This window comes from Lathamus discolor, chromosome 1, assembly GCF_037157495.1.
Source record: "Lathamus discolor isolate bLatDis1 chromosome 1, bLatDis1.hap1, whole genome shotgun sequence".
Taxonomy (NCBI): Eukaryota; Metazoa; Chordata; class Aves; order Psittaciformes; family Psittacidae; genus Lathamus; species Lathamus discolor.
In genome coordinates, this window is record NC_088884.1 from 117,636,893 (window position 1) to 117,659,530 (window position 22,638).

The 22,638-nt window shown below is 39.7% G+C and overlaps 1 protein-coding gene across 9 annotated transcripts in view; it reads left to right on the forward strand.

Moving 5' to 3' along the window:
• FAM13A (family with sequence similarity 13 member A) overlaps positions 1–22,638 on the forward strand; it is a 156,651-nt gene that overhangs the window by 43,175 nt on the left and 90,838 nt on the right. For all 9 annotated transcript variants that reach the window (XM_065692196.1, XM_065692180.1, XM_065692242.1 and 6 more), the window contains exon 5: positions 6,774–6,933. In XM_065692196.1, the coding sequence (XP_065548268.1) occupies positions 6,774–6,933 (160 nt within the window). The remainder of the gene's footprint in view (positions 1–6,773; positions 6,934–22,638) is intronic.

The following is a 22,638-nucleotide window of genomic DNA, read 5'->3' on the forward strand; positions in this document are numbered from 1 at the left end:
AAGTTACCTGAAGGGTTGTACAAGAAAGCATTACGTATGGAGAAAAGCTAGATCATCTTTGGGTATAGAGAAAATGTGGACTGTGGGCAGCTGTAGGTATTTCAGAGATTCAAATAGATTTCCAATGTGTTGCTGAACTTTTAGGCATTAAAATCTGATCTCAAGTTCTACATAAATGTCTTACCTTGGCTTATAGCAGCCTTGGAGCCTACACAGACTGGGTAGAAGCTGAAGTGAAAGTGAGGGGCTGAACCACAACTCCTCAGTGAATAATATTGGTGTTTGAAATATTATGTGAATGGACTTTTGTTTTCAGGCAGTGCAGTCCTAATACTGCATCAGTCTTAAAAGTAAATGTGTGTCCAGGATCATGGTCAACATGAGTAATGAAAATTATTCTAATGTTTGTTACTGCAGATTGGAGCATGCAACATAACCGTTACAGGGTTTGTATAGATTTTAAATACTGGCATTTGCCAGCAGGGTAAAGGAGATGTTTTTTGGTAAGAATTCAGTATGCTACGCCCTATGATGCAAGATCAAAGCATCAAGCTTAGTATAAGGCCATAAATGTTCTCATCTGTAATCATGTTAAATATTCATGGGTTCTTGCTTCCTCTTTGGGAAGTGGATACGGGACTATATTGTCCAGCCTTTCTGTGATATATTTTTGTTTTCTTCTTATTATGTTTCTTTTCTGTTGTGTACTCAGATTCATCATCTGAAGTCCATTGCATGCCCTATTGTAAAATAAACAGAAAATTGCTAAGGTTGCATTGCTCTCTTCCTAAGTGGAAGTGTGTTCTGGCCTAATTCAGTCTCAAGTCTTACGTTCTAGTGAATGTCCACCCCTCAAAGTTTCAGTTGAGAAAGTTTCTCTATTATGACTTGTCTCATGTCAGGTGTTACGATATTGCCTATTTAATCTCTTGAATGAAATAGTGATTATTTCAATAGGAAAATCTCTGTGTGTTGGTTTTGGGGTGGTTTTTTTGTTTGTTTGTTTCAGTTTTTGGTTAAAAAACTTGATGAGGGGAAGTTACTGCTCTGGGTTGAAAATGTTCTTTCTTCTGATCTGTACACCCAGAATTTAAGTGGAGGAGCAGTTTCACAAGAAAAACTACCATCACATAATCATAGAATATAGGATATTGTTGGAATAGTAAGTTGGAAGGGGCCCGTGAGGGTCACTGAGTCCAACTACTGTCTTCTCACAGCGGCAACCTAAAACTTAAACCATTTATCTTAAGAATGTTGTCCAAATGCATCATGAACACCCACAGCCATGGGGCCATGACCTGTTCCCTGGGAACCTTTTTCCAGTGCTTGGCAGCCCTCTTAGTGAAGAACTTTTTCCTAATATGTGCAAAACAAAATGGTGTTTGAGTTCAACAATAGAGCTCAAATACAATCGCAAGGAGCAATTTTTAAAAGCTCTGTTTAGGAATGTTTGGAGATGAGAATGATGTACTTTGTGAGTAGGTGTTGGACTATGGACTGCCCTTTGTCCCACTTCGTGTGGGTCGTACTTGCAAAGATGCCTACTCTCATTTCAGTTTTCTGAAGAAAAAAAAATGGAGCTTTTGCTGGAGCAGATTTTGCATATGGTTGAGCCAGTCAGTCAGGGTGGCAGCATCATTGTAACTGCTTTGTGTTACCTGCATTACCTGCATTATGCATCTTCTGCAAGTAATGTAGACAAAGATGGAATTACCAAGTTGACTTGGGCTCCTAAATTTGATGATAAGGAAAATAATCTGGACCAGATCTTAAAAGGTAGGCAGTTATATGCCTCTAAGCAGTTACATACCTCATGGGATTCTCCAGTTCTTCAGAAGCTAAGACACTTCTGTAAAATCTCTGTAGTGATATATGTCCTTTCATTTGATCCAAACTGGTGAGACATGTCTTTAAATGATGCAGAGCATGTAAATGAGTCACACATGCTGAGATGAACACCTGCATCAGGTTAGTGTTGCTGTATCTTTAGCTATTAGCCTCTGATCTTGCAGCAGAATCTCCAGATGTGAATATGAGCCTGTTTTCAGCTGTGTCAGTTTTTGGTCTGGTGTGTTACCACAAATCACTTGCATTGGCTGAAGTACAGGACTGAATTGTGGCCATGAGGTCACATCTCTTACAGTAACGTCTGTTTCGAGGGACAGAGCAGACTGCCTGAAGTTGTACCCATCTAAGACTACTGCAGCTCTGCTCTCAAAATCTTCAGTTGTGCTTGCTGAGGGGCTTGTGGGTGTCCAAGGTATTAATGAAAATCTTTTGTGAGGGCTGGAGAAACAAAAAACCCATATAATATTCCCTGTCCTCTAAGTCCCTTCATTTCTTGTGGGATTCCCTAGGAGAATGGTAAGATGACTTTGTGGTGCTCCTCTACAAAAGGTACTTGTGCAAACAGCAAAAGTAGCAGTCAGAGAAGACAGAGCATATAACCCTCAATGGTTTGTAAATTAGGATTATGGTGTTGTTGTTCTATGCAAGCTCTCCTGAGAAGCCACTTAAGGAAATGGTAAGATGCATTCTTCATCTCAGACAGGGTGGGGTTGAATGCTGTCAGGAATTCATAATGAGATGGGCAGTTTCACATAGAAATCACTGGTTCTTAGTTGTGACAGGGAGCTGTCAGCAGTTGTTGCCTGGGGAAATCAGTTCAGTGATCTCAGACCAGCTCATTACAGGTGGATGACTACCCACAAGTCCTCCTGGCCTTCATTTCCACTTGAAGCAAGTTTCTCAGGTGTGGTGGTGGTGGAGCCTTGTAGTGATGCCTGTCTCATGCAGGATAGATACAGTCATATTTGGATGTGTTACTGCACCACTCTCAGTAGTTTGGAGGTTTGCTGTCTCATAAGCCCACTCTGCATTTAGCATGTTACAGCTTGTTTACAGAGACCCTGAGGTAAGTTCATTTAACTAATGCGTGAAATGTAAGGAATTTTTCACAGTGAGTTAATCTGACCTCAGGTCACTTTAGTTCTGAGTAAGAGTTGTAACACAGAGCTCTGATGTGGCTTTACCTGTTTGAGACCAGCTTTCTTGAGCATCCCCATGGAGGAAGCACATTCTTGGCTTAAAGCAGTCTAGAAGAACCTAAAAATCAAGTGAGCATGGAGATGCGGTGTGTGGGTCAGGGGGCCAGGCATCCTCCTGGGACATTGTGCCAAAATGTGAAATACTGCTAGGTATCCTGTTTTGAAATGAAGGGCTAGCAACTTGATCCTAGTCCCAAGTAATGTTTTAATTTTGAGAACAACTGCTTTTTCTATGCTTTGTGCACGGATTGCTCTGAGCATCAGTCTGGGAAGTGCAGGGTGTCCATGGAATCTAAGGGGGTGACACTAGAGATGTGTTGCTGTCACTGCCTGTGCTATGTATCTGTTCATGAGTTTGCAAGCTGCTGCAAGAACTTGGTAGGAGTTTTCCAGCTCATATCTCTAAGATGGGCCTGAACGCATCAGTATTTTTTCATCTAGAAATGACCACAGAAATTACAGGTTTATATCTCCCTTCTAGAAAATGTGTTTCTGGTAGTGAAGCTGGTGTTCTGTTGCTGTTTCTGGTGCTGCTGTTTGAAGCAGCTCGTACAGTGTACGAGTACACACGTATAGTGTGTGGCTATAAGGCGATGAAGTCCCGGCATTGAGGATTTTGTAACTGAAGTAAGATGTGTATCTAACTCTAAAAGCAATGCAGTTAATAATGCCTAATTTACATGCAAATTAGACATAAAGAAACCATGACTATGAACACAGTTTTACTGTAATGTTTTATCAAGGCCTTTACAAGAGAACATGAAAAATTTCCAAGGAGTAGGGTGTGGATCATGAAAGTGGTAGTGTGAGAGAATACGTTCTCACAGCACTGGGATTTTCTGGTGCGTTGAAATGAAATCTGTTGATATCACAACTTCTCAGACTAAGGAAAGCGACAGTAAGATACTCTTTTTTTTTTACACACATTTTTCAGAAAACTCTAGTCAGGCATGCCATGTGGCAACAGATGGGTTTTAACTTGCATAAATATGCAGGGTAGTGTGTGCTCATAATCTAATCTACTTGCATATGCTGAGCTAAAGATTTATTACAAGGAAAAGGCCACCACGGATAGCTTAGAGAGTATAATAGTCCTTGTCAAGCTGGAGGTGTAATAACAGTGATTAAAGGAAAAAGGTAAATGAGAAACTTTGTAAAATATGCATGTTTAACTGACAGAGAGGTGGCAATGGGTAAAGAATGTTACACTGTAATTAAAATTAAACAATTCATGCTGCTCTGCTTGGTTACATTCAGAGAGGGGTGATAACAAAGACTAAAGCCATGAGCTTTAGCCTTGTGTTCTGCATATGCATCTTGCCACACACATACAGAATTGTTCCAAATAAGATGTTGGACTTTTCACAGATTCGGTTTAATAATGTTTAACGGACAAAGTATTGCAGGAAGGGAGAGCAAGGAAACCATGGAATTGCGCAGAAATTAAATACTGTTTGTGTGCTTGGTGGGACTCGACTGTTCTTCAACCGGTAAAAGGTTTTTGGTATTAGCTATTGCCAGTATGAAGGCGTTGGCTGCAGTTCCCAGCAGATGGGGTTTAGGTGAAGGTTCTGCTCCAAAACTCATTCCGGAAGTATCTGGAGTCTTTATTCTGACTTGAACTTACTCTACTACGTTTTCAGTCCATTTCCTAAGAACAAGGTTCATAGGAATGCCAGGCTTCTTTAGGTGGTACCCTGTTTTGGAGGAACACATCAGGAAGGTGACAGTCAAGATTTGCCTGAGCTATCGAGCATGCTCTGCTCCACACCAACTCCAGAACGCATCATTTAGTATGGAAAGAGGGATTTCCCTAAATCAGGATGGTTGCATGACCCTATTCTTTTATTCAGACCAGTTACTATCTTTTAGTGAATATGTGACATTCTTTAAAGTGAATTTGCCCAAGTATACGTGCACATCCATCAGTAGAAGTTGTCCCCCTTTTTTTTTTACTTAGTCTGAGGCCAGGTTCTGCACTACTGAAATCAGTTAGCTGAGACTGAGCCATTTTCAGTTGGCAATGTTTTGCAGTGTAAAATAATCCAGTTCCTTTTAACTTCAAGTCCTGCAACTCTAGCATGTATTAAATGTTGAGATGACAGCAGTAGAAATTCTGTTCTGGAGTTCACAAAGATGTGTTCTGCTGCAGTGGGATCTTCTGCCTCTTGACATGTAGATGTACTGCAGAGAGTAAAATATGGAGAAGAATCAGTAGCATGCAACCCCTACAAGAAGACATTTTTTGATGGCTAATTTCTGGGAGCATCTGCTTTCAGAGCCTTCTTGATGAAATGCACATCTCCCCCAGTAAGGTACAGCTACAGATTTACAATAGATAGTTATTTGTAAATTTGCTGGTTATAGTAAACAGTGGTTTACTTTCAAGTTACATCCCTGTAAAATAGTTCCGATGTCATTTGTTTAACTTTGGGGGGTTTGGGCTGATTTCAGTTCTCATACAGCCACTAGTTGTCCTCAGCCAAAAAATACTTGCAACTTCTTTTGTTTCTGGTTTTTTGCTCCTCCAATTCTTTCCTTTCCTTTAAATTTTTCCTGTTTTTTTCTGTACGTTGTGATCCACAGTCTCTGCCATCTTATAAGGTCCTTAGAAAATTCACATACATGCAGCCACTTTGTGGATTATTGAGAGGAGGGTGTATCTGCTGGAAATCCTGTACAGTGGGGAACACTGGATGATTGAAAAAATATTTTAAATGGTGAAGATTATTCGGTGATTTTATTTTTGCATTAAAATTGAATTTAAGTCAGTTTTGGGCCCCAAAGTCCAATAAAATGTGCAGAAAGCCTACATTCCAGAAGATAATCATTAGATGCTTCAATAAAAATGTGTGCTCTGTTGTGATATTTTGGCACATGGCAGAGTTGTGTGAAACACAGAAGGAAGGCAAGGAGTGTAGACTGGAATACAGCACTGCTTCCAAATCAGTATCTTGCCTTTTCATTTGCATGTGCCTTTAAGGTTTGTGGCAAGCAGTTCCTGGCTGCCTAGGGGCCTGTTTCAGGTGACCAAGAAGTTACTGTTTCTGCCACTATGTAGTTAGTTATTCTCCCACAAAGTGAAGGTTACAAACCTCTTTCAGATGAGTCTTTTAGTGTATTCTGCAGAATGCAAACTCTATCTCCATCTATCTCTGAAAAGCCCTGTAAGTTTGTGAGCCTACTTTCAAAAGAAATGGCAACTAAAAATTAGATTAAGAAATCTGATGTACACCATGGAGTCACCTGAAGCTGTAAAGATCTTGCTTAAATTTCCCTTTTAGTGTTCTGTTCAGCATATGGGCTTTTTTAACTTTTTTACTCATCCTTCGTGTTACCTCTGAGATTCTACTTTTTGGAGAAATCTCACTTTTCCCATTAACAGTTCAGAGCATTTAAATGCCTTTTGCTGTCTATGTTGCAGTCATGAAGACAACTTTTAACAAAGTTGGTGGGAACCCATTTGGTGATTGCCTCAGATCTCTGCTTAAATTCTGTGTAGATAGCTTGACCAACGCATATTTAGTATTTAGTATCAGTAAGAAAAACTGCAAACAAACATGATAGTGGTTACCACCATAAACACAATCTGCCTTTCCAAGACAAAGTTTCCTGTGCCTGCTACCAGCCTGTATCCACAACTGAAAAGTTAAGAGACAATGTGTGCAGGAACTGTTGTATGTTGAGTGCCTGTAACACTCTGCTTTGTGTTCTGTCCAATTTTAGTGTGCCCTCTGGATTTGAAGGCATAAAAGAACAGGAAATCTGCAACAAGATAATGACAAAAATGCTGGAAAATTACAATACCTTGTTTGAATTGGATGGTTTGAAGAAAGATGAAGAAAAGCCTGTATGTGAAGAGTTAGCAAGAATTATTTTGGTAAAAGTGAGTGTCTCTAATATTTCATTTTCTTATAACAAATCAATAATGCAGGTTTATTGAAGGCTTTAATTCAGAAACCTTATAGGTAAGTGGAAGGCAAAGACTGTTGTAATAATGTTCTCTGTTACTGATTGGTATCCAGCTCACAATGGATTCTGCTGATAGGCTAATTTTCATTATTAGTCTGGAAAGTTATTCCATTAAATATTTTTATTCTTTATTAGCAATTCCCTGTTATTTAGATATTTTATATATATATAATCATAAAAATATTTAATAATTAAAATAGTTAATATTATAAAATATTACATCTATAAATATATAGATATTCTATTTATATTTTCATAATCTATTTATATAGAATATATATTTATATGCTTATTTATTTGTATATATAGGAAATATATTCACTACAATTGACTGGGTTTAAATGAATAGGTAGAATAATTCTAGGAAGTACTCAAGTGTTCTGACACGATGATCATTTATGGAGTACATCAGTGATGATGAACTTTGGTATTTTAGGACCATATGAGATAGGTAGCATTTGCCACTGTAAAGCCTGCTTGTCTTGAGCATGTGCCTGAATTTAAAAATGGTGTGTTCAGACTCAGAACAGCCATTTCTGAGTGCACACTAAACCATGTCACCCAAGGCTTCATCCAACCTGGCCTTGAACACTGCCAGGGATGGAGCACTCACAGCCTCCCTGGGCAACCCATTCCAGTGCCTCGCCACCCTAACAGGAAAGAGCTTCCTCCTTATATCCAATCTAAACTTCCCCTGTTTAAGTTTTAACCTGTTACACCTTGTCCTATCACTACAGTCCCTAACGAACAGTCCCTCCCCAGCATCCTTATAGGCGCCCTTCAGATACTGGAAGGCTGCTATGAGGTCTCCACGCAGCCTTCTCTTCTCTAGGCTGAACAGCCCCAACTTCCTCAGCCTGTCTTCATACGGGAGGTGCTCCAGTCCCCTGCTCATCCTCGTGGCCCTCCTCTGGACTTGTTCCAGCAGTTCCATGTCCTTCTTATGTTGAGAACATCAGAACTGCACACAATACTCCAAGTGAGGTCTCACAAGAGCAGAGTAGAGGGGCAGGATCACCTCCTTTGACCCGCTGGTCACGCTCCTTTTGATGCAGCCCAGGATACGTTTGGCTTTCTGGGCTGCCAGTGCACACTGCAACCGGCTCATGTTCATTTTCTCATAGACCAACACCCTTAAGTCCTTCTCCGCAGGGCTGCTCTGAATCTCTTCTCTGCCCGACCTGTAGCTGTGCCTGGGATTGCTCCGACCCAGGTGTAGGACCTTGCACTTGGCATGTTTAAACTTCATAAGGTTGGCATCAGCCCACCTCACCAGCGTGTCAAGGTCCCTCTGGATGGCATCCCTTCCCTCCAGCGTATCAGCTGAACCACACAGTTTGGTGTCATTGGCAAACTTGCTGAGGGCGCACTCAATCCCACTGCCCATGTCACCAGCAAAGATGTTGAACAAGACTGGTGCCAACAGCAATCCCTGAGGGACACCACTCATTACTTGTCTCCAACTGGATATTGAGCCGTTGACCACAAGTCTTTGCATGCAGCCATCCAGCCAGTTCTTTATCCACTGAGTGGTCCACCTATCAAATTGATGTCTCTCCAATTTAGAGACAAGGATGTCATGTGCAATTTGCATTTCTTTGGCATCCTTTCTTTTATGTTGTTGAACGTGGAGATAACTTTTCTTCTAGGTTAGTACAGTGCATATGATAATGCGAACTGCCTCATGTGTTCTCCTGGGTGTGTAGTTTGCAGGTAGGGACTGTTAAGACAGTTTTTCTAGGCAAACATTAATGCCTCCTTTTGGTCGAAATGTTTCAGTTAGCCTTACCCAAAGGCAGGGTTCCCAAAATTGGGGTGGAACTTATAGGAATAAAGTAGTTTTTTACATTGTGTTAAGAGATTAACCTCATGATGTTCAAAGCCATTGGTCTTGATCCAGGTGTTTCTTGATTAACAGTTTGGAAAGAACATCTGTAAGCAGGAAACTTCTTATACAGGGAAAAGAATGCCCTAGATTTGTGGAAGGACTAACTTGAATCAGAATTTGAAACTCAATGATGGTTGTTTAAAAAAATAGGAAAGACATTTTAAGAAGTGCAACATTGAACAATGCACTTCTGTCAGTGTGCATTGTTCACTGCACTTACTGTGTTACAAAATTAGCCCTACTTTTTCTTCTCTCTTTTTCATGGCTTCAGGCTCTTACTTTGGTGCTGAAATCTCAACTGGAAAAACAGGAACCTATCTTTAGTTAATGTCTAAAGGTGTTGTGAGACTACTGTTTCTCCCTGTAGTCTTGGGTAGTGCTTGATGTGGCTTAGGTGCCTGTTGCTTCACATCATTCACTCATCATTGTTCTTTTTGAAGTCAACGTCAACACTAAATTATTAATTTTGAGCAAATACCTGTAAACAAAGGAGTAGTGGCTCATGCTATCCCATCCCAGTATGGGAATGTCCCTCCTGTCATGTGCTCAGTCATGTTTACCATCTCCTGACACTTCATGGTCTGGGTATCTTTAAGATTTTCCCACACTTGGGGCATAAAATCAGTGGATTATTAAAAGCAGGAAGCACTGCTCTTTTAAAATGAAAACAAGAATATATGGATCATACATATAAAGTAATGAAAGCATCAAGCTTCTCTTTGAGGAGTGTGCCGGAAAGGAAAAATGGCTCAAGTGGAGCAAGTTGCATCTTGTCTACCATGTTGGTCATAATTAGGGGAAGGCCACAATACTGTGTAATTCCAGGAGAAGTAGGACTCTTTCAGTTAGCTACGGATTGTGGCAGTTTAGAGAAAATCTGTTTTAAGAAAGCCACAAGTTAGTAAATTTGACATGGGAAAAGAACCAATTCTGTAGGGCTGTTGGTAGTTAAACTGCCATTCTTGCTGTATACGTACACTGTGGAGGCACAGGAACACTTTCCCTCCACTTATATTCTATTCAAAGATTGCTTGGTCTTTGAAAAAGATAAGTTGTACCAGATAAAGAGATTTCTTAGCTTGCTTTCTCAGTGGATCATAATTCAGAAAGTAGGGGATCTGGAAATCTCTTCAAGCTGTATTCCAGTCCCTGCTTTGTTCCCAGGACTGTAAAGACTCCTCTTGCTCATTGCTCAGGCATATGGTAGGAATAGTTAGAAATCTGGGGGAGTTTTTTCTTTGGAAATCTCTCTGTTAAAGTGCAATTTTCACAAAACAGAAAATGAATCTTATAACGGTTTCTATTTCAGTGGGAAATTGATCTGTCAGATTCCTGATGGCTTGACTGGAAGGGCTTCATTAGTTACTCATTTTACCTAGTAGAATGAGATCCTTATGATCTTCCAGGCAGGTGGCCAGCAGGTGGAAGCATAACATGTACTTTATCTATCTGTCTGTCTGTCTATCTGTCTAAAAGGATTTATTATTTTTTTTTAATTCCAAAATAAGTTGGGGGTTGAGGTTTATAAGTCTCATTTGCAGCCAGCTATTACTACAATCTGTCAGACTTTTATCCAAGCTTCAGTTTAATTTCCTAGCCTAGTGAAGGCCTGGAAGAGTCTCAGTCCGTTGATCAATAGGCTCTCTTAGCTAGAGAGAGATGGGTGGAGAAGTGGGTTGAGTGTTCTGATTAGCTGTATGTTCTGTGTTCATATTTTCAGGATCACAAATAGCTTTTTTTTATTGACAGTTTTATGTGTGAAAAATTAATTATCTGACAGTGTATCTGCATTTGTCGCATTATAAGTATCAGGGCATTATAATGTTGCTGTTTTGCTTTGGAAAAGAATTCCTACTGTATATTGATATGGTCCTGATAGACTTCTTTTTTTTTTAATTATTATTACTTTTGGGGGGGTGAGGGAGGGACACAACCTAAACTGAGTGCTAACTCATGTAATGAAAGTTTAGTCAGCCCTAAGTTTCAGAATTGGTATTTTATCTTCTTCTTGAATAAATAGGTTTACAAAACCTACGGTAATAACAATAATAATTTTGAGCAAGGGCCATTCGTTTCCAAATGTCTGAAAGTGGTGTTCAAACTGCAGCTGCATATAGTCCTGTGTTATATAGCTAGCCGGTGGTGTGTTGTTACAGCTGTAATGAAATGGGACCTCTGTGTAACAGTAATCAGGCTTCTCTAATGATCAAAGATACACAGCGAAGAGGATTTTTATTTAGCTCAAGTGGCAAGGGAAATGTGGGCAGGCAAACTATTATGAGACTCACTCTTGGGAGATTTCTGGAATTACTCCTCCCACTGGTTTCATGTGAAACATGTCATCGTTAGTAGTATGCTGTGTTTTAGCTCAGTATTATCTTCAAATAAAACATACAGCCTATAACCTCGTCATGCAGGGTTGCAAGACACTTTTGGGGGGTTTTTCCTTCTTTTTTTTTTTTCACCTTTCCCTCTAGCGCCTTGACAGACCACTTCTAGTTTTAAGAACCAGTCAGCTGAGAGCACATAGATGTTTGCACTGGAGCACAAGCACTAGCATAGTGAGGATGTAAGGCTGCTTCTGGTTTTGTTACATATTTGGGACAGGAAAGCAAGAGGCTTTTACCTTTCTTCCCCCACTGAGTCATGAAACATGTCTGTTCACCTGATGCAGAAGAGAAAGCAAGTCCATTTATAAAATTAAAATTATAATATTTAAATTCAAAATCAAAGTTTGAAAGTCAAGTGAAATTATAAACGTGCAGTTTCAACATTGTGAATATAAAATAGATGCATTCTGATGACCTCTGAACAGACAGGTTTCACTCCCTGAATTGCTACAGAAATTGGTCTGTTGCTGGCTTTTGCAAAAACTAATGGTTTCAAAACAACCCTTTTATTTTAGATGCAATTAACTTCTTGCATTATTTTTTTTCCTGTTTGTTTCCAGTCTTCCAACAAAGCCTGTCACTTCAGCTGGGAGGACCAGTTAGCTGAATAGTTCTTTATACTTTAAATGACAGCAAAAGTGTATGCACTGTGTTCTGCAAGCCTGCTGTTTGATTTCTAAAGAGGCAAGCAATCCACTGTGTATAGCTGCATCTGTTGGTGCTCAGTGTGTGCAAAGTGCCCAGCCCAGCCAGGCAAGTCCCTAAGTGCATTCTTTTTATGTCATGGAGAGTGCGCCAGCTGACTTTGGCAGCACTATTTTGAAGTGAAGATTGAGCATTCAAACCAAATCATTCAGTGGCTGGTAGGATTTAAGCCTTTCATCCCTGAGGAGAGGTAGAAAAGGTAAGATAGTCATAAAGTTCTTCATCTTAGCTTGACTTTACTCCCTTTGCTGTCAGTTGCAAAGCTCCATTTCCACCGAAAGTCATGATGTTTCAGATTATTTCCAATGATGAGTAAAGCAAGATCTTCACTAATAAGTGTTTCTTTCCTTTTCTCAGCTGTTTTCTCTTAAATACCTTAACATGAGGATTTAATCACTTGACAAGGTCCAAGAGAAACTGCTGAAGATTACCAACTTCATGGCTGAGTGGGCTCCCCCTATATAAGTCACCCTTCCCTGCCACCTCAGTGCTCTGGCCACATGGTTATATGTTCAACAGACACGGGAGCAATCACTCATTTACGTCAGGAAGAAAGGCATCCACTAGTAATCCATGTTATCCTGCCCTGGCTAAACCTGCAGGGTCTAGATAGTTTCCTTTATTCTTCTTTCATGTCTGGGACCATTTTAACATGGCGTTAATGGCCAGTTTTCAGTACTGGATTAATTCTTTCCAACAGAAGGCAGGAGGAACTGACCTCCTTTGGAAATCTATTCTGAAGGTCTCAGCAAACATTTCCATTTCACCCAGTATCCCCTTATTTGGGCACGTTATGCCAGTTTCCTTCTGCCTGGCCCAGGGAGCTCCCAAGGCTAGGAGTGGGTTCACATGGAAGATGTGAAGATGGGTTGGAAGTGTGTGAGGAGAAAGAGCACCTGTGGAAGTCTGTCTCCGGTTTTCTGTTTAGTGTTTGTTTGGCTCGAATTCACTTTGCAGTTGTCCACCAGAGAGCAGATGGGGATGTTTATAGTAAGGGTATTATAGTGATTCAGCTAGAATGACATTTTAAGATGAGAGCTGACAGGAAATGAGCAATACGAGATTTGTAGGGGAAAGTTGATAAGCCTTCAAATGCTTCACCTGTAGCAGATTCAGTCTGGAGTGAGGAGGATAGTTATGTTTAGGCTGTGATTCAGAAAGGCAAGTGACAAATCAGGTGATCCCCAAAAATGTCCTTGTGTAATTTTGAAATAGCTTTCCAGTGCTTCTGCCTCTGCTGGTTTTGACAACTCTGTGTACGTAATTATTAACACAAAATGTTTCTGCTTTTGAAGTTCATTAAAGCATTCACAAGATTCTAAATCTGTCGCTTGTGGTGTTACTAAACGCAATCCTGAATATTTACACAAATGCTAAATTGTAAAGAATAATAAATGATTATATTTCTTTAGCTAGAATTTCACTAACAATGTTTTCATTTTAACACATTATGAGAGTAAATTTGCTAAGGTTTAGCCCATTTAAAGGGATCTGGGGCATATAACAACTGCCTCTTTCTGTCCTGCTGTCCAGATTTCTAGTATGCTATAAATTTCTTGAACCCAGCTGGGAAATTTTGCAGTTGAGATGCAACTCTGCTTTTACTCTCTCACAATTTTTTTTCTTTAAACAAATGCTTAGTGATATTATCATTGCCCCATGGTAATATCACATAGCAAAAATGTAGAGAAAATAAGATCCATATGCGTATGTGTGTCCTGGTCTGTATTTGCACATACTTGAAATGTTTCTCATTCAGTATCTGCTGTTGTTTTGTTTGAGGGGGGTTATATTTTGGGAAGGGGGGTTTGATGGAGGGGGTAAAATCGTGATTTAGCACTTGGGAGCAGTCCATCTCAGTCAGTACAACAGCATCTTTCAAAAGGGAAGCATCAAAGTCAGCACCAAGAAACAAGGTACAGTAAAACAAGCATGTAAACTCCTGCTCTAGCCAGCTGTTTCTGAGCATCCTTGCTGTACCCGTAGGGAAAAAGGAGGTTAGCAGGAGAATGAGAATTTTTCTACTAAGACAAATCTCACAGTTCCTGCTGTTCAGATTCCCCAGTGTTTACTCTGTTTCTCATTAATTAGTCATTCAGTTAATCAGGTTACACAAAATGATCAGCATTATTCCCTCTGTATAAATCAACAGTCAGGGCTGCCTTTGTAACAAGGACGTATTTCAGGCGGTCAGAACTGAATGAAGAAGTGTAAGACATTTTTCATCCTGCAGGGATTTAATTCTCACTGACCTCTGCCTCTGGCTTCTTCTGTAGTACTTTTCTGTAGTACTTCAGAAAGCCTCAGTGCTGAATTAATTCTTTTCCCCACTATAACAGTAGCGAAATGCTCACTGACTTTGGTATAAGTCCTATCCATTTTTGAGAAGCCCTTCTTTGAGTACTATGAGTATAGTTTGTCCAGGACAATCTGGTTGGTGCACCCTGATGCACCTATAACACCTTTGCAGGGTTTCTGGTGCCCCAAAACTTACTTGTAATAAGCAGGGCTCAGGGCAGTCTAAGAGCTACAGGAGTATCTGCTGCAAGAGACCAGACACTCTCTATGTGTCTGAATATGTACACTCTTGAAAATATGATCTATCCAGCAGATCCCAGCAGCATTTGACCTTAATTGCCAGCAGCGAACATCTCGGTTTCACTGTTCAAAAAGAGGTCTGTTCTCTGTGTGCTGGAAAACTAACGCTGTTGACTAGAACCGTATAGAGACACTTAGGGACTCCTTAATTTACTGCAACATCAGATATTCCTTTTAAAAGTAGCATTGCTGAATTCCATGTGTGAAAAGCTTTTTTTCCTTAGGAGTATTTGGATTTCTAGATCAGAAATGCAGTTTAGCTTTTTCAAGATGGAGTATAAGCAAGTGTAACATGAGATGCAGGTCTGGAGAGCCTGGATTTGTCCTATGCCTAGGTCATGTTTTTCTTTTAGATCGTACTTTTTCTATTTATGAATAGCAGTACAGTAAATAGATAAATCAAACTCCAGTTTTCAAAATTGCAAGGGAGAATAGAATGTTCCCCTGGAACATGTTCATAGCTCTGTTGTTATTGAACACAATGCACATTAGGTACACCCAGCAAGAGAGCAGTGTTGTTGTGTCACTCTGTAAATGTTTGATTTGTTTTTTTAATCTTAAGTTCTGCGGCAGGCTCCTTATTTGTACCTCAGCTGTGAGAAGCTGAGTTGTGTCATTAATCTATTGCATGACACCTTAACCCTGCCACCTGATGTATGATAGGGTGCTGGTTTTGGCAGTGGTAGAGTTAATTCTATTCATAGCAGCTATGAAGCTGTGTTTTGGATTTGTGCTGGAAATACTGTTGGTAATTCAGGGATGTTTTAGCTGCAGATTGTGGGGATGGGCATGGAAGATGAATGTGTTCACTCAGTGAAGTTTTTGTAATCTGTTGCAAATTCTGGTATTGTATTTGATCCCAGTATTTCCAGTTTTAGTTTTTGCAGCATTCAGTAACTTGTCCTCCTAGATGGCTGGAGACACATTTTGCTCCTCCTACTAGAAAATACCAAGGATATTCCACAGATGTGGTTGCCATCATTGAGGTATATCGTGGGATTATTACTCTGTTTGTCATTTCCGTTTCTATATTGCAGTCATCTCTAAAAATAATGGATTTCCGCATCCCTGTCTTGCTTTTCTATCGCAATTCATGACCTTTATACGTGTTTTGTGTCAATAATTGCAGTAGGTTAAGGTTGTACTGAAGCGAAACAGAGTAACCTTTAGCTGTTTATTAAGACATACGGTCTCAGGTAAAAGGTCATACATATAAATAGTCTTGGGAGAACAAAAGGAAATGAAAGTGGAGCTGAATAGGATATTAGTTTCATATCGAAAAGCAGTGATGCGTTTTTTGCAAACCATGAGATTCTGCTTTTTATTAGTTCTGTCTGAAACAGCTCTGCTGAATTCTGGTTATTAAAGTACAGTGTGATAGCAAGGTAGAACAGGAGATAGGTAGAGTCAGCTTTACCCTTCTTCCTATATGCCAATAGCAACTAGGGCAAAGAATCCTATCTCTAAATTCTAGCTGTTTCAGTCTTTGTTACATGGTTTGTTTAGATAAGAAAATGTTTAACACCTTTGCTAACCTTGATGCCCTTTCTAACAAGGATGTTTTCATCACTTTCGCAGTACAAAATAGAAAGGATACCAAATGCATTGCTGAGAGATTTTTAATTACTGTTCATGTTAAATAATTGTCTATATTTTTTCCTGAAGGTATCTGTGCCATTGAACGATGACTGTGTGAACTGATATCTCAGTAAAAATTACTTATTTTATCTGGTTAACATTCATGAAAATACCTGTGACCACAACAATTAGAAAATGCTCACGCTATCGGCTGCACAATTTTGGTCTTAAAAATATAGATTACTTGATACTTTGCATGTCTTATAGAGCCTTAATCAGCCATGAGCTATTTTGCATGGTCACAGAAGGGAAGAGATGCCATATTTTCTTCATCTTGTGAGTAGGAGGAAAAGCAGCTCTGTGATTGCTGTGGCTCTTTTGCTTCTGCATTGGCACCCTTGGCAGCACTGTTGCATATCACATTTACACTGCTGTGCTCCAGGGAACTTTGTGCAGGGGACAGCACTGGTTTGGGTAATATACATTGCTCCAGCATTGCATGAAGGGAGAGCCAGGAACTCTGAAATGCACTGTTTGTTCTCTATGGCTCCTTTGACAGCACTGTTGTGCACTTTTGTTGTAGCCTAGGGAAAAATCACAGGTGTGACCCTGCTGACACCTACCTGAAGCAAAGGCTGCATTGCACTGTTACATGGGGTGCTGTTGAGAGAAACAGAATATTCCCTCCTCTGTGGTGTACAGCTGCTGACCTAGTAATGAGTCAGCTGTTGCAGCTATCCCTGTGTAATCAGCTAATGCATCATTTCTGCAAACATTTGCAGCATTGAGTTCACTGAATAATGCTCTTAGTGGCTGATCATCCTGTATAAGAGTGGCTGTACTGGCTCAGATTTGGGATCCATCTAGCCTAGCGTGCTGCCTCCCACACTGCCCATAAGCAGATGTCCAGGGAGGAGTAGGAACAGGGCAGCAAGGTGTTTCCTTCAATTACCAATTTGTGACTATTTTCGCAGGCTTTCCTGGACAGGATGTGGTTTGTGTATTTAGTGATGTCCAAAGCAATTGTCTTGTGTACTCCTTGCACATGTGTAAGCTTTTTGTTTCCAAGGTATCATCTGGCAAAGAGTGCCAAATTGCTTCCTCTCACGTGAAGAACTGACTCATTTTGTTATAAACATGGCTTTTACTAGTATCATTTGAAGGTCACCTTTTTTTCTCTTTTTTTCATTAACTGAAGGAGATAGTGAACAGTCCATCTTCTCTGTATTACCCATGACTTTGTATTTCTCTGTCAGAATCTCCCTACAAGCTACCATGATTTTTTTTTCCTAATGAAATATTGTTACTGACATTTTCAGCCTTAATCGCTGCACTGACAACAGCTTTTTTTTCTGTCAAAGCCCCTGCATAGTGTCAGTGAGCAGTCACGTGTAACAGCTCTTCTCTTTTGGGGCACAAGGCCAAATACTTTGATGCAGTAACATTTTGGTGAAGTTCAGAGCTACCCCTTCTTTATATCAGAAAGGAATCTGACTCCTTGTTTCTGTACAAATCTAATTGTGCCTTAGTCAAGAAAAAGCTTCACATTGATAAAGTTACAGTTTGTTTTGATTAAGGTTGTCTTCTACATATCAACAGCTAACAAAATAGATCTGATGCTTTCTAGTAGCGTTAAAACTGAAACTGAAAATCCCACAGGCCAGTTTCCTTTGATTATGCAGTTTGTGAGGCCAAAAAGAGATTAGTTACTGCACCAAGTAGGAAAGAGAAGGTGAGCACAGCAGTAATAATGAGATTGTTACAAAGATGTCTTGGAATACCAAATTCTCAACAAATAAATTTATCCTTAAAATAAACCACAGTGAATAACTTGTTTTTACTAACTTTTTTTTTCCTAACTCCTTCCTGGGGTGATTATAATCTTTACGTTCTTGTGTTACAGTGTGTTAGTGTGTTGCAAATAAAAAAGACTGCAGGTTCACTGTGCAGTTCAAGATGTCTGGGACTAGAGTTGTCTGAGGTTGAAACTTAACAATTTTTATGTCCATTCAACAATTTGTTGAAAACAATAAAAGCAAGGGTAGTGTCCTGTTCAGTCTGAACTTTGCATTCCAGCCAGATAAGAATGCATGATGCAAGTATGCTATATGAAACCGTCTTACTTATTAATGGCAATGGATAAAAGAACCAGTACAGTTTGTTCTAGAAAAACTATAATGAGTAACTGAAGCTGAACTACTGTAGCAAGTATTTTCTCATTCCACTGAAATTTATCAAAAGTTTGCCAAGGTTCTCATGCAGAGCCAGTAGGGTTAGCTATTCAGGATGTGGGAGATGAGGTCTTTTTGTGCTAGGGTCTTTCTCAGACTTCTCTGCTGATGTTAGTCATCTCCCTAAAATTAATTCAAGGATGTAACTGGAAATAAATGTTTAATTAAGGACTCTCACACACTAATAATCCTGGTCAGTCTGTCTGTCCAAAGAGGTAAGTATAAAGAGAAATAAGTGCAGGAAGAGTAATGGAGTAAGAGACATTTCCAAGTATCTCTTACCCTGCCTGTGATTTGGTCTGTCCTTTAAAGATGCCCTTGACAAAGGTAGGAGCTCGAGTACTCAACCACCTGTCTTTATTAGCATCAGTGCTTCTTGTCGTAAAAGGTTATTCTCTTGAAGAATAAATAGGTTGAAGAGTATTCTAGGGATGTACTTTCTTCATTATAGGAATCTCCGTAGCTAATTGGCTTAAAGCTTTTATTGAGGTGGAGTCTCACACGCTGTAAAATCTGCATTTTGTATGACTTGCAAAAAATCTGCCAGAGAGAATGATTTCTTTACCAGCACAGTAGCCTTCCTAAGGAAGAGGACCTGTTTCTTGGGCTAGTATAATTCACTTAATCTACGTGTAAGAGCACTGGGCAGGTATTTGAATGAAGTGATTTCTTTACTGGTTCAGGGTATGGACAAGCCAGCTCTGCTCTGTAGTGGTTTTTGATAATTATTAGCATTTGTATCAGAGTCATACCTATTTATTGTATTTGAGGGTCACTGCTGTGTTAACCCAGAGCTAAAAGATGGCCTCGGGCTTTTTGAGCTGTTTGAGCGATCAAAAGTAGTTAGGAGTTTTGATACTGTGGTAATAAATCTCATGGAAAATAGCAGTCCATGATTTAGAATGGGCCAATGGAGGTTGTTGTTACTATTGTGTAAGGTTAAGAAGATCTCAAAGTCTCTAAATTTGCTACATTCACAGATGAGAGCGATGACTAGAAACTTTGCTGTATGCTGACATACTTCTGACCCATCAAAGTCAGGAAATTAAATGAACAGTCTCTGGTTTTCACCTTGATCTTCTAATTTCTGTCTTAGAAATCACTAAGGAAACTTACTTCAAAACCTAATTAACTTCAAAAACTAATTAACCTTACTTCAAAATCCTGTATAGATGTTGACTTTTTTCTTTGGCCCAAGTACTCCTGAGAGTAAAGAATTTCCCTTAGTAACAGTAGTGGGGCCTTATGGTGGGACTTGGTGAGATGAGTGAGTACGCTAGTCTGGGCAGGTTTTGGAGAGACTTTGGTGCATCATTCAGAGTTAACAGATGGGACGTGGCAGTTTTTCCAGGTGGGATTGTCTGGGGAGTGTGGGATGGAGAGGTAGCTGCTGGCAGCTGTTGACAGTAAGCAGGACTTGGGTAATGTAAACAGTTAGGTCATGCTGATCGTTGAGCACGCACAGCAGAGCAAAAGAAAGCTTGAGCTTGTTTTGTATCCAGTATGCTGTACTGGGCAGTTTTTTCTTCATGTGAGAATGGAAAGTATGCAATTGCTAATAAGCCTCACCCCTCACAGCATTCTCTGGAGGTCTGTAATGGTTTAGAAGAATGATGCTCAGGTAGTATTTCTGCATGGGATACATGTTAGTAGTTTTATATCTCCAAGTTGATTTATCCCAGCTGTATAGTAGCCACATCATTAGTTTTAAAGGAACTCAGGCTTTAAAGCACAACAAATTTCATCCTGTAGTTTCATAAGTTTCACAAGCAACGCTAAAATGAATAAAGAGAAATCTCAAAGAATTCTCAAAATTCAGGGATGCACAGTTATGTTTATAGGTAATTACATAATAAAATTGATTTTTATGCAAGTACGAAAGTCTGTGTAATTGTATAATCTTTCTTAGCATGAACACAGGCAGACATCTGCTCTTTAACTCTTTGAATATGTGACTTGACTAAATTTTGACATGTAGTACTCCATGCGGAATGCAGGTGCCTGACTTGAAATACTCACATTTGAAAATTGCGACTTAACGTTTATTGTTTGGATTCCAGTACCAGAGAGTGTTCTGAGAGTGCTAGGGCTGAATTTCTGAAGATGTACAGTTATTTAATCTCTGCTATTAGAGTTAAGAATCAGTAGAACTGTAGTAAAAAACATCTTAAATTACTTTTTTTTCTTTTTTTGAGCTGCAAGTTCACAGGATATTTAAAAACCAAAATATATTCAAAAATGTGCTTAGTTACTGAAGTGTGACAGTATTATCAGAAACGAACACGTGCACTTTTTGTATTTTAAAGGGTCACATGAAACAGACTGCCAGTCCTTCAGGAGCTAATATGTAAGAATAAAACATTGACAACAGTGGATTCTCAGCTTGAACTGAGAATCTGTGTTTGAGGTTCTGGTTTTGACCCAAGTGTTTGAACCTCAAACACTTGAACTGTGTTTAAGGTTCTGGTTTTGCTTTGTTTGTTGTAAGCTTTCTAAGTAGCCTTAGGAACCTACATGGCCTGAAAATATGACTGTTAGGCTTGCCTGGTACCTTCTAGTAGCTTTTGTCTTTCAGCTTGCATCTTTTAGTTTAATGGTGGCAAGTTCTTCCCCTTAATGAAAGTTCCCCTTAATTTGCTAACATATGCTGCAAAGTTAAAGTAAGAGGAAACAGCCAGTTTGTAGGAGGAGTTGTGTCATCTTGTGTTAACGATTGCCTTGTAAAAACCAGCATGGACTGGAGGACAATAAGGAGGGGACAAGAGGTTTGTAAGTCTTGGAATAAACTGTAAATGCACTCTTTTTTCAGAGAACCACAAAAATATACTTGTGTGCACTCTGCCCAGTGCAAGTAAGTTCTCTTGCCACAGCCTGTACTGAGCAGAGTTGTGGAGGTTAATGTTTAATAGGTTCCTAGCTAGAGTTGCTTGCTGTTTTCTCAGTATGCGGATCTCCTGTTCCCTTGGAAACATTATTTTGTGTAAACTGAATGCATTTTTATACTAAAACATATCAATCTACATATGCTGTTACAGAATCCATGACAAGCAGTCAATAGTGTGCTATCAAAGGGTTTTCTGCTTTTCATTTACACACTTCTGTTTTCATTTTTCATCTCCATTCAACATAATGAAAGCAGGTATTGTACTGCGTGCTTTCTGCAGTCACTGACTGTTGCATGCTCCTCTTAATAGTGTTCAGTCAGCAGCAAGCCTTGTCCTACGCAAATTGCAGGAATGTTAATTTCTAACTTGCTAGCAAGTTGCAGAAGAATCTGATTGAACACACCTACATGACTCACTTGAGTCATTTAACTGCAATGACTTGTACTTAAAATTGGAGGTATATTTATGATGAAGATACAGTGCCATGGAAATGGGAGATAGAAAAGACCTATGAGATCACCTTGAAGATCCTTGTAGAGTACGGAATGTATCTTCTGATTCTTTTTGTAGTTCAAAGGTGAATGCTCCAAGAACAGGAAGTTTATAACCCTTTTTTGCTGTATTGTTACATGGTCTAGTGGAATTTCTAGTGGAGTCTCAGCTTATCTGTATTACCCAGTGTTGATTCAGAGGGCCATAAGAAAAACTTACTAGTTGAGCTTGAGCATGTGTAGTGCCACTTTACTGGTATGCTTGAAAATGCTGCTCCCGCTGTCTTCAAAATCCCTGTGGCCTGAACCTGCTTTTTGTACAGAGTTCATAAATAGAATTATTTAATGCTGAGAAGGAAAAGCAATTGAAGGGTGGGTAGCTAGAGTGAACCTTGCAATTGTCATTTCACCTCTTCAGGTTCCTTTGTTAATGAGTTGGCCATATGGTATAGCAAAGCAGGAGAAATACAGATGTAAAGCTAATTTATTTTCCTTTAAGGATCTGTCTGCACTTTATGGGACATAGTACAGTTCAGGCCAGTGCCAACAGTGTCTTTTAGGCAGCGAATGCTTTCATTGCTGTGTAATCATTGTCATGCTGTGAACGGGAGAAGTACCATACATGGAGAAAGACAGGTTTTTCGGAAGCTTGTTTGAGACTTCCCAACATACTTACATGGACTTCACTGGAGCAGCTCTGAATTTTGGCACAGCTTCATGCTTTTCTAACACAGCAGTCCTTTGGCAAACACTTACTTGTTTACACCTCAAACAGTTAGCCAACAGGAAGGATGGAGGAATGTAATGGGTGCTGTACTGACTTGACTTACCTGTGTTCCCTGGCTTTTGATGG